Source organism: Pan paniscus, chromosome 9, assembly GCF_029289425.2.
Source record: "Pan paniscus chromosome 9, NHGRI_mPanPan1-v2.0_pri, whole genome shotgun sequence".
NCBI lineage: Eukaryota > Metazoa > Chordata > Mammalia > Primates > Hominidae > Pan > Pan paniscus.
The window spans coordinates 8,272,895-8,286,357 of NC_073258.2; the positions used below are offsets into that span (position 1 = coordinate 8,272,895).

The 13,463-nt window shown below is 36.2% G+C and overlaps 1 protein-coding gene across 1 annotated transcript; it reads right to left on the reverse strand.

The window, feature by feature from the left end:
- Positions 1-6,796: 6,796 nt before the first annotated feature.
- Positions 6,797-7,760, reverse strand: LOC100985787 (olfactory receptor 52E6). The gene has a single exon (XM_003819050.5). The coding sequence runs from the start codon at positions 7,758-7,760 to the stop codon at positions 6,819-6,821; it is 942 nt and encodes a 313-aa protein (XP_003819098.1). The 3' UTR covers positions 6,797-6,818.
- Positions 7,761-13,463: the final 5,703 nt, after the last annotated feature.

Consider the following 13,463-nt stretch of genomic DNA (forward strand, 5'->3'; position numbering starts at 1 on the left):
TCACACCCTCGCATAGTTCCCTCCTACAATCATACCAGGGCTGCTCTGTGTGACCAATAAAACGTGGCAGAAGTGTTGGGGAGTGATGTCAGCAAGATGATGGAATTAGAGTTTTCTATTGTCATCTGACTACCAGCATTGATTTTGACAATAACTCATGAGCAAGAGAATCCTTGTGTGAGTCTGGGAGTCCAGTGAAAAAGTTCTAGCACATTGTTGGAGCAAAAAATCTGAGAGTAGGCGCACTGAAGAGAGTAAAATGAAACATTTTCCCTTTAGCAGTGATACCCTTTTTCTAAGGCAGCATAGCTCAATGCCAAGAAAGCCCCTTTGGCAAGCAATTCCTCTCACGAGGGAAAGTGAGTGTGTAGTGAATGATCACCTGGTTTCCTGAGCTGTACAGGACACTAGTTGCTGGGTGTCGCTGCCTCTCTTCCTTGCTCCCAGCCTTCCCCAGCCACTCAGCCATGCTAAGCCCCTCATTATTCTGAGTGGGACTAGAAAGAGGTGGACCTCTTGGACAGTGGGGAAAATAGGGAGATGTTGTTGAGGGTGTACAGACTTTCAGCTATAGATGAATAAATTCTGGAGATCTAATGTATAGCATGGTAACTACAGTTAAGAATAATGTATTGTATATTTGAAACCTGCTGAGAGTAGGTCTTAAATGTTCTCTTCAAACACAAACACACACATATACACTCAAAGGTAAATATGTGAGGTGATGGATATATTAATTAGCTTGACTGTGGTTCTCATTTTTCAGTATATGCATATCTTAAACATTACATTGTACATATTAAATATATGCAATTTTCATTTGTCAATCATACCTCAATAAACCTGGAGCAAAAGAAAATTAAACTAACTGTTGGTATGTCACTTCTGAGTTAGATTATAGTAGATACTCTATATTTCACCTCTCTCTTTCTCTCTTTCTTCCCTCTCTCCTCCAGCCCCACTGTGGTTCACTCACTTTTGGAGAAGCTGTGTTATGTCCAGATCTAATGAGAGGCTCACCAGATAATGAAGTGAAGCTTCCTCCCACGAGCCATCTGAATGAGCTTTGAGGAAGTCCCCCCAGCCCTGATCAAGTCTTCAGACACTTCAGGCAGGTCCAACAACTAGTTGTAACTTCTCAAGAAACCCTGAGCTACACCTCCCTAGTTAAACCTTTACCGGATTCCTGACTCTCAGAAAATGTGTGAGATGATAACATCTCTTGTTTTAAATTGATTAATTCTGCGGTGATTGTTATTCAATAAAAGATAACCAATACATTGTTTTCAATTCTTTAACTACATTTTAACTATTTTTAAAAAGATAATATCTCCACTAATTTTGAAAAAAAACAACATAAGCCCAGAGGAGTTTATAAAGTCTTTATCACTGACTTTTGTTCCCCAGATTCTCTTTTTTTTTTTGACCTTACCCCCTCATCTTTTTTTAAATTATACTTTAAGTTCTAGGGCACATGTGCACAATGTGCAGGTTTGTTACATAGGTAGGTATACATGTGTCATGTTGGTTGCTGCACCCACCAACTCATCATTTACATGAGGTATTTCTCCTAATGCTATCCCTCCCCCAGCCCCCCATGCCACGACTGGCCCCAGTGTGTGATGTTCCCCTCCCTGTGTCCATGTGTTCTCATTGTTCAATTCCCACCTATGAGTGAGAACATGCGGTGTTTGGTTTTCTCTCCTTGTGATAGTTTGCTGAGAATGATGGTTTCCAGCTTCATCCATGTCCCTACAAAGGACATGAACTCATCCCTTTTTATGGCTGCATAGTATTCCATGGTGTATATGTGCCACATTTTCTTAATCCAGTCTATCATTGATGGACATTTGGGATTTGGGTTGGTTCCAAGTCTATGCTATTGTGCATGGTGGGAGTATAAATTAGTTCAACCATTGTGGAAGACAGTGTGACGATTCCTCAAGGATCTAGAACTAGAAATACCATTTGACCCAGCGATCCCATTACTAGGTATATACCCAAAGGATTATAAATCATGCTACTATAAAGACACATGCATGCATATGTTTATTGTGGCAGTATTCACAGATTCTCTTTTTTTCTATCCATGAACATGGAATGTTTTTCCATTTGTTTGTATCATCTCTGATTTCTTTGAGCTGTGTTTGTAAGTTTCATTGTAGGGATCTTTTCCCTTCTTGCCTAGCTGTATTACTAGGTATTTTATTCTTTTTATGACAATTGTGAATGAGATTACATTTCTTATTTGGCTCTTGGCTTGGATGCTGTTGGTGTATATGAGTGCTAGTAATTTTTGTATATTGATTTCATGTTGTGAAACTATGCTGAAGTTGTTTATCAGCTGAAGGAGCTTTTGGGCTGAGACTGTGGGGTTTTCTAGAAATAGAATCATGTCCTCTGCCAGCAGGGGTAGTTTGTCTTCCTCTTTTCCTATCTGGATGCCTTTTATTTATTTCTCTTGCCTGATTTCTCTGGCCAGGACTTTCAATACTATGTTGAATAGGAGTGGTGAGAGAAGGCATCCTTGTCTTGTGCTGGTTTTCAAGGGGGAATGCTTCTAGCTTTTACCCATTCAGCATAATATTGGCTGTGGATTTGTCATAGATGGCTCATATTATTTTGAAGTATGTTTTTTCAATACTTAATTTATTAAGGGTTTTTACCATGAAAGCATGTTATATGTTATCAAGCACTTTTCCTGCATCTATTGAGATAATCATGTAGTTTTTGTCTTTAGTTTTGTTTGTCTAATGAATCGCATTTATTGATTGTGGATGTTAAACAAACTTTGCATCCCAGTGATAAAGCCTACTTGATCATAATGTGTTAGCTTTTTCATGTGCTGCTGGGTTCGATTTGCCAGTATTTTGTTGAAAATTTTGGGATCTATGTTCATCAAGGATATTGACCTGAAGTTTTCTTTTTTTGTTGTGTCTCTGCCAAGTTCTGGTATCAGGATGATGCTGGCCTCATAGATGAGTTGGGAAGGACTCCCTCCTTAATATTTTGCAATAGTTTCAGTAAGAATGGTACCAGCTCTTCTTTGTACATCTAGTAAAATTCAACAGTGAATCCATCTGGTCCTGAGCATTTTTTTTGGTAGGCTATTTATTACTGATTCAATTTTGGAACTTACTATCACTTTGTTCAGGATTCAATTTCTTTGTGGTTCAGACTTGGAAGGGTGTATGTGGCCAGAAATTTATCCATTTCTTACAGATTTTCTAGTTTCTGAGCATAGAGGTATTCACAATAGTCTTTGATGGCTATTCATATTTCTATGGGGTCAGTAGTAATATTTCCTTTGCCATTTCTAATTGTGTTTATTTGGGTGAATATATATTTAGGTTAGATCTTCTTGTTCAATTTAACCTTTACCATTATGTAATGCCTGTCTTTGTCTTTTTTTATCTTTTGGTCTGAAAATAGGATTGCAATCCCTGCTTCTATTAAATTTTCATTTGCTTGGTTGATTTTTCTCCATTCCCCTTTTATTTATTTATTGAGCCTGAGTGTCATTTCATGTGAGATGAATCTCTTAAAGACAGCATAGCTTTGGCTCTTGCTTCTTTATCCAGCTTGACACTCTGCCTTTTAATTGGGGCTTTTAGCCCATTTACATTAAAAGTTAGTATGATATGTATGGATTAGATTCTGTCACTGTGTTGTTAGCTGGTTATTACGCAGACTTTTTTATGTGGTTGCTTTATAGTGTCACTGGTCTATGTACTTAAGTGCATTTTTGAATTAGATGGTAAGACTGTTTCCATATTTAGCACTCCTTTCAGGAGCTCTTGTATGGCAAATTTGGGGGTTTTAAATTCTCTCAGGATTTGCTTATCTAAAAATAATCTTATTTCTTCTTCACTTATAAAGTTTAGTTTGGCTGGGTATGAAATTCTTGGTTGGAGATTTTTGTCTTTAAGAATGTTGATGTAGACTTTCAATCTTTTCTGGCTTCTAAGGTTTCTGCTGAAAGGTATTTTGTTAGCTTGGTGGGGTTTCCTTTGTAGGTGACCTGCCCTTTCTCTCTAGCTGCCTTTAACATTCTTTCTTTTACTAAAACCTTGGGAAACCCGATGATTATGTGTCTTGGGGATGATCTTCTTATGTAGTACCTTGCAGGGGTTCTCTGCATTTCCTAACTTTGAATGTTGTCTTCTCTAGCAAGGTTGCTGAAGTTTTCATGGATGATATCATAAAATATGTTTTCAAAGTTGTTTGCTTTTCTCCCAGTGTCTTTCAGGGATGCCAGTTGCCAGTGACTCATAGTTTTGGCCTCTTTATGTAATTCCTTATTTCTTGAGGGTTTTGTTTATTCCTTTTTGCTCTTTTTTCTTTACGTTGGTCTGACTGTCTTATTTCAGAGATCCCGTCTTCAAGCTCTGAGATTCTTTCCCCATCTTGGTCTATTCTGCTGTTAATACTTGTGATTGCATTCTGAAGTTTTTGCAGTGTGTTTTTTAGCTCCATCAGATCAGTTACATTCTTTTTTATACTGTCTATTTCATCTGTCAGCTTCTGTATCATTTTATTGTGATTCTTAGCTTCCTTGGATTGGGTTTCAACATTATCCTTAATCTCAATGATTTTATCTATCTATCTATCTATCTATCTATCTATCTATCTATCTATCTATCTCTCCTGGATGGCATTTTCAGGCACTAGGAAAGTCATAGCCATGCTGCACAGGCCTTTAGATCTTATAATATTCACGTCATATATCTGGGAAATATATGAAGAAATGTATACCTATACACAATGGATTATTATTCAGTCATGAAAAAGGATGAAAAAGGATGACATCCTGTTATTTCAAACAACATGGGCCAGGTGCCGTGGCTCACGCCAACACTTTGGGAGGCCTAGGCAGGCGGATCAACTGAGGTCAGGAGTTTGAGACCAGCTGGGCCAACATGGCAAAATCCTGTCTCTACTAAAAATAGAAAAATTAGCTGGGCTTGTTGGCGGGCGCCTGTAATCCCAGCTACTGGGGAGGTTGAGGTGGGAGAATCGCTTGAATCTAGGAGGCGGAGGCAAAGGTTATAGTGAGCCAAGATCACACAGCTGCACTCCAGCCTGGGCAACAGAGGGAGGTCTCAAAAAAAAAAAAAAAAGAAAAGAAAAGAAAAAGAAAGAAAGGAACGAACAAACAACGTGGATGGAACTGGATGACATTATGTTAAGTGAAATAAATCACGCAAATATCACACGTCCTCACTCTTACGTGGAGCTTAAAAAAAATTGATCTCATGGAGACAGAGTAGAATGATGGTTACCAGAGGCTGTAAAGGGTAGTGAGGAGGGCAGGATAGAGGGATTGGTTAATAGGTACGAAAATACAGTTACAAGGAATAAGATCTAGCATTCAGTAGCATAACTGAGTGACTATAGTTAACAATAATGTATTATATATTTCAAAATAACTAGCAGAGTAGAAGTAGAATTTTCCTAACACAAAAAAATTATAAATTCTTGAGGTGACAGATACACCAATTTTTCTAATATAATCATTACACATTGTATCCTTGTATCAAAATTTCACAATACCCCATATATATGTACAACTAGTATGTGTCCACAAACAAATAAATATGCTGAACAAATTTTATGCATAAAAAGTTGACACACATTAGACATGTTATGAAATGATAGAATTCAAAGTACCAATTATAACAGAGAAAAAATACATAAGTGTCAAGAATATTTCTCCATCTCAAAATATAACTTCAAAATAATTGCAACAATGGTCACTGAAATTAAAAATATAATTGGTATATCAAAATTTGTAGAGACTTTAATGCAACTCTTATAAAAACAAGCTGTTTGAGAACGCAAAAGTAAGTAAAAGTAAAGAGAATGTGCATTTAAAAAATAATTGGAGAATGTATATTGCTTTTAAATACATCTGAATTATTGTTAAATGTCCATTTTTTAAAGTCACATACACACACATGCGCACACACACACACGTGCCCCAAATTATAAGCCTATATATCACTTGAAATTCAAAATAAAATCTAACCCCACTAACTTATTTATCTGCGGATTAAATACATAATAGAAAATAATCAATGGCTTAAAATGAATGCCCAAACAGAAATTAGGTTACATTTTAATTTAAACAAAAACAAAGCTCAACATAGAAAAATGAGTGGTGTTCATTCAAATCAGTACTGAGGAGGAAATGTCAGTTACTAACTTATTTTTCTCCTAATTACATTAGAAAGGTCATAATACAAGAAAATCTCCACTATCCCACAAATAAACCATGTGTACCACACCCTACCTGATTCATAAGTCTGTCCTTTGATTTATCACTCTGCATTAATATATGTTATGTGCCTTTCTCTCTCAAACTGGATAAGGAGACTTTCTGGAAGAACAGAGCATCAGGAGAAAAAGTCTTGCCTATCAATAGAAAGTGCTGGTTCAAACAATTAATACAGGCAAGGATTCAATCCATACTGGTCAATTTAATTGCCTTCTACCAGTTCCTCTCTATGAACATATGAACATAAACACATATACACACCACATTTTCTAAAAGATTACAACTATTTATCCAGAAACAAAAAGACAAAGCAAACCCAGCAAAAACATGAAAACAAACAAATGGATATATTTTGTGGTTGGGACATTTCACTGAAGGTGACTGTGAAATAATATTTATCTACCAATACACTCATAATTATTTTAAATTTCATTCAGGGTATCTCACTTTCTCTGTACCCAAATTCCTTGGTGTCTCTTCTCTCCTCCCTAGTGGCTGCTTCATCATGAATGCTAAGAGAGACCCTCCAAACTCCAACTGGTTAGTGATCTGTCTTGAAGAAAATCCTCAGCACTCTCTCCCTAATATGTTTGGTTCTGACCCCATAGATTACAGGATTGAGGGTGGGAGGAACAACCACATATAGATTAGCCAAGAAAATGTGGATATATTGGGGAATATCATTGCCAAAGCAGTGTGTAAAGAAAGAGAAAAATGCTGGTGTAGAAAAGGTTAAGATAAAACCAATGTGAGAGCCACAGGTGTTGAGAGCTTTGAGTCGAGCTTCCCAGGAGGGCAGGCAGAAGACAGCATAGAGGATCCTGATATGGGAGAGAATAATAAGGAGCACATCCAATAACAAGAGAGAAATACTGCCAAGACCAAACATAATGTTGACTTTGATGCTGGCACAGGCCAGACGGGCAATGCCCATGTGCTCACAGTAAGTATGAGGGATGATACGATGTCCACAGAAGGGCAACCTTAAGAGGAGAAACACCAGTGGAACGACCATGTACAAGCTCCTCAGGACAGCAATGCCTGCAATGAGGCTGATGATTTTGCTGGTGAGGATCATGGTGTACCGAAGAGGTTTGCAAATGGCAATGTAGCGGTCAAAGGCCATGGCCACCAACACGATGCTCTCCATGACAGTGAAGAAATGGATGAAGAATATCTGAGAAAGGTAGCCTCCAAAAGATATTTCCTTGATATTGAACCAGAAGATGCCCAGCATTTTGGGAATGGTGGCCGTAGACAAGCTCAGGTCAATGGAATCCAACATGGCCAGGAAGTAGTACATGGGCTCATGGAGACACTGCTCAGTTTGGATCACAAACAAGATAGCAGCATTTCCCAGGAGTGCAACAAGATACACAGAGAAAAAACGGAATCCAATCCAGATGTGCACATCTTTTAGCCCTGGGATACCCAGCAGTAGGAATGAAGAAGTATGGAACTGGGTGTCATTAGCTATAGGCATTCTTTCTGTCACAAAAAGCTGTTGTGTGTATCAGTGACAATTATTGACTTTCCATTAGTGATTCTTGCTCCACTTCTCACTTTATCCTGATTCCTGGTAAAATAAAAAATAGCATTGTACTCTTCTTGGTTCCTTTCTGAAAAAGAGTAAAATACCTCTTACTCTGCTACGGTCATATGAGCATGAAACAGAATCAATAATTAAATCAGCTTCACCTGATTGCCACTTTTCCTACCAGAATTTATTACACATGAGGAATAAAGTGGGGAGAAACCTCTATCTGCCTGATAGAAATTTATAATGAAGAGTCTATGCAGAAATTAATTTTAAAAATAACATTTCAGAACCTATGAATCTGATCGTTTTACACTCATTTTTCTTAACTTTCAGGCTGATTTTTATCTGTAATCTCTGTTAATCCCTTACTAGAGATCCTGCTAACAATAAAGTTTATATTTGTGCACTGAGTGTGTGTTTGTGTGTATCTATGCATTTCTACATGAATTGTAGAGTACTAGTGGGTTTACTTTTAGAGCAGAGAGAAAAAGCCTATATTTACACATACATGTAATATTTATTATTTATTTCTTTTTTTATTATTATGCTTTATATTTTTGGATACATGTACAGAATGTGCAGGTTTGTTACACAGGTATACACGTGCCATGATGGTTTGCTGCACCCATCAGCCCGTCATCTACATTAGGTTGTTCTCCTAATGCTATCCCACCCCTAGCCCCCAAACCCCCGACAGGCCCCAGTGTGTGTTGTTCCCCTCCCTGTGTCCATGTATTCTTATTGTTCAACCCCTACTTATGAGTAAGAACATTCATTGTTTGGTTTTCTGTTCTTGTGATAGTTTGCTGAGAATGATGGTTTCCAGCTTCATCCATGTCCCTGCAAAGGACATGAACTCATCCTTTTTTATAAGTGCATAGTATTCCATGGTATATATGTGCCACATTTTCTTTATCCACTCTATTATTCACAGGCATTTGGGTTGGTTTCAAGTCTTTGAAAAGCGTATATTTTTTATATACCACTTAAGACTTCTCAATTTTAAATGTTAATCAAGTTAATAAATTGAAAACCAGACAGCAAAAAATTTTAATGTGATGTTTCAGAAAATAACTCCTTGATCATCACAATTTCTTTTGCAAAAAGAATATTGTATCCATCATTTTTGGAAATTGGGTAAAGAAAATTAAAGGAAGATAATTAATGAAAAGTATTTTGCACTTAAAGCTAAATATGGAATAAAAGATTAATTTAGATAAATACACCATATATAGAACCCATAAAAAAACACATACATTGAAGAAACTCTAGAGAGTGGGTTTTTTCTTCTAGAGAATTTTAAATATTATCTCAGACTTACATGGACAGGGAGAATAATTTTGTTTTACAATATATTTCCTACCAATGCTGTTCTCCATCTGGTATGTTAGTGTCTTTATGGAACTTTGCTTCTCACGGCACAGAAATAAAAACATTTATATGATTTTGTTTGGTAACACTCTTTCTGTCTATGGAAAGACTCCGGGCTCATTTATAATAAATTAAATGTTTCAAAAATCAATGTGAGAGATGTTTATTATTGAGCAAATTATTTTCTAAAACTAGTTGTACAGATAATGTGGAGTGATTGTGAATTACACAATTGAACAGAACACTTTGATTCAAATTTGGAAATATGTGGAGGCTTGAAGAAGTCAGAGTCGAGTGGTCTCCATTAGAAGCAAATAAGATCAGTACGCTCTACTTTAAACCTGTAACAAGGCAAGTGTCTAAAAAAAACCTACCATTTGAAGCTAATGATGGCTAGCAGAAATGGGAGAAAATTAGGGAAATTATCTCAAGAAGGAGAATATATACATGGTTATTGAGGCTGTGGAGAATAGCTTTAAAGTTCTCAGATCTGTAATAGGAAAGTCAAAGATAAAGACAAAATTCTTTCTTTCCCCATTAGTGAATAAAGACAAAATTCTTTCTTTCCCCATTAGTGAATAATACATGAGGGATGTAGAAGGGTACACTTCACAATTTATTCCATCAAATATCTAAGAGGTCCTATATTTGCCAGCCAGCATTCATTTGAATAATACCTGTCAAACACTCTCAAAAAGACCACAGTGCAGACAGAGACACAATTCCAAAGAAGAAATTTGAAAGCTGCATTGCAAGTACTATGATAAAAACACCCATCAAATGTTGTAGGTGTAGAGATGGGGCAATGAAAATTCCAGGGAAGAAGTTGGGCTTTGGCTGTGACTTAAAGAGAAAATCCTTAATATATATATTTTACATATAATATATATTTATATATATTTTATATATAATATATATTTATATATTATATATTTTATTATATATATATATATATAGAATTTTCTATGGAGGAAAATACAAGGACAAAGTGAGGAAAAGAAACATATTGTCCAGCCAGGACAAAATCCTGGAATCTTGGTCCTCTGCATTACTTTTTACAGTGACACAGTAAAATGTCCACTGAACTCTGTGTATGCACTTCTATGTCCTAAGAAATATCTGGTATCTTAGTCACTCTTGGTACAACAGAAATTTGTAAAGATAAAATAAGGCTATATATTATGAAAATCAATTTATCACAAGTATTTTGTGGATTTTCCCAAATGAGTTTTATAACTGGGACTTTTATTTGAGAAAACATCATTTCCAAGTCTACAAACATTTCTCAAAACATCTAGTCTCTTAGTCTATGACTGTACGCTGACCTATTATTCCAACACACATTTGTACAGTCTCCAATCTGTGTTGGGTTCAGAAATAAAACTAGGTCTCAGCACCTTTGTTTGACCTTCTAAAACTAAGGTTTTCATAGAATTATATCTGGTAGACATTTTCTGAAACCTTACTTATTTTTACTGCACCTTAATCCAATAACCCTCACAAAGTCTTCATACACACCTCATTTCATGTCCCATGTCAGATGAGGGTAAGCAGAAGAGAAAATATGCATGTTTTAATTTTATATCTGCTTAATCTCCCAGTCTTATGCCCGTCACTCCAGCATCAAACCTCATTTCCTTTATCAGCTTCTTTGTCACCTTAACTTTGGATTATCTTTTTGAAAGACTCTATTCCTCAGGCCCATGCTTCACAATTCATTTCTTCAAAAATGTAATTATTAAAGACATATTTACTGATTACCTTTACTGTACCTATTACTATCCTATAAAACCAGGAAAAAAAAATCTTGCCCTCTTACTATCACATTTGAGCTCCCGTACATAAGGTTCAGAAACAAGAGCTATAGGATATATCACTACATTACCTTCCTCATCAGCTTTGCAGTCTTGTTGGTTTCATGTGTGAAATTTTGCAGGATCACAGGTATATGTGAATGTACAAAAGCATGTGTAGTCTTGAGAGGTCATGAGTATGATTGTGCTTTCTCTGTCCATACTCTGTCCTCTATCTCTCCTTATAAGTTTGACATAAGCCTTTCCTCATCTCTCCTCTTGCATTTTGCAGCTGAATCTTGTTATGACTTATCCTGATCTCTAAATCTCTAAGAAGCATTATTTTGAACACCATTTGGCATCTGCATGAGTGCACAATTTAACATGCTGAAGAGAAGGCATTTATGTTTTCACTAAAACTTTGATTCCTTTGGGATAGGAACTGCTGTATCTATGACACATTGGCATGGTTTACTTAAAAGGCACTGCAAATTTGTTTTGTTTTGCAGTCCCTTTCCCCCTACACAGACTAGAGAAAAAAAATTCTTCATTGGTTCAAATAATTCACGTTTTTTACCAACAAGAATTTGTATGATTTCTTCTTTCTAAACTTAATTTCAATCCCCTGGTGAATGCCTGATTTATTGGCTCAGATCCAATCCTGTACTCTTCATTACTTTATAAATCAATCCTCTCTTTTTCTCACTCTCTCTTCTCAATCTCTCTCTCTCTCCTCTCACTTGCTCTCTTTCTCTCTTCTCCCTCTGTACTTGCCTCTCACTTCCACTCTCATATATCTTGAAGCATTAATCTACAATCTTTTTCCGTAATCCATATAAAAAATTCAAGTTTACCATGCAAACCACCTCCTGATAAATGTACTTCATGGAATAAAACTTTACTAATACATTCGTCCCTTTTCCTTCTGTATTCATAGTATTTGATAAAAACTTCTTACAAAGGTTGGTTGCCCTGGAATTACTCCTCAAACCCATCTCTTGCCACTCACTCCTTTCTTCCCTCCACTCCAGGCATGTACTTTGTGCCATTTCTCAATTCTAAGCTCACTTTTATCCCAGGGATTTTGCCTTTCCTACTCATAAGACCTGGAATATTGTTCTCTGATATCTTCCAAAGTTTTGTTCCCTCACTTCATTTATCCCTCCTCAAATATCTAGGACTCAAAGAAGAATTTTCTGGCCAATGAATTTAAAAGGGTCATTCTTCCAACTCTATTTTCTTAGTTTGCTTTACCTTGGTTCCTAACATTTATACCTACTTGAAATTATACTGTATTCATTGGTTTTTCTCTCATTTTGTAAGTATATTCATCTCATGAAGGCAGAGACTATGCCTGTTTTTCATGGTTATATTCCAAGTCATTAGGGTAGTGTCTGTAATGTAGTGGGTGCCTAATTAATACTTCCCTACTAAATAAATAATAAACCCAAAAGGAGAAGCCTAAACTCATTGGAACACACTCTTACTAGGTGCTGCCCCCTCAGTGCCTTAATGGCCCTCTTTTGTCATAGTACAACGTAAACAGATGCTTTCAAGACACTTTTTTCATTCTCTCTCATGATTTCTCTTGCAGATCACCGTATCAATCCTTCACCCCTTCAAAACATGGTGTCCTTAACAGATTTCTGTGAAAGACAAGTCTTTTATGTATTCACATAACTCACTGGTGACAGTACAAGTACACATTCCATGTTCAGATAGTGTTGGTTCCTAAAGCTTGCCTAGGAAACTACAGCTGCATGTAAAAGAAAGAGGAAGCTCATAAATGCATACATTTGGAAATAAGAAATGCTGAAAATAAGTCATCCAATGTTGACTTTAACTGATCAGAATGAAATGGTAAATAAAATACAAAGATAAGAAAATAGTAAAAAAGTTAATAAAATAATGTGGTAGAAAGAAACATAAAATAAAAAGTCTCAAAAAGGTACAGCATTGATTTTCAAAAAAATTAAAATTTCAAAAGGCTTAGCAATATCCATTTTGAAAAAAATAAAGTGATTTCAAAATACAAATTATAACCTTAATTTTTTTTATTATACTTTAAGTTTTAGGGTACATGTGCAAAACGTGCAGGTTTGTTACATATGTATACATGTGCCATGTTGGTGTGCTGCACCCATTAACTCGTCATTTAACATTAGGTATATCTCCTAATGCTATCCCTCCCCCTTCCCCCCACCCCACAACAGGCCCCGGTGTGTGATGTTCCCCTTCCTGTGTCCATGTGGTCTCATTGTTCAATTCCCACCTATGAGTGAGAACATGCGGTGACCTTGATGTTATGAATAATTTTATTTAAACAAATTTGCTACTTGACATCAATTTTTAAATTCCTAGGAAAACACTTTTACCAACAAACTATAAGTATAAAATCTGCACAGTGCCTATGCTTCTAAGATGCCACAGCAAATAGCATACTTTGAAAAGATTTTAAAATATATTCCCCATGGATGAGAGA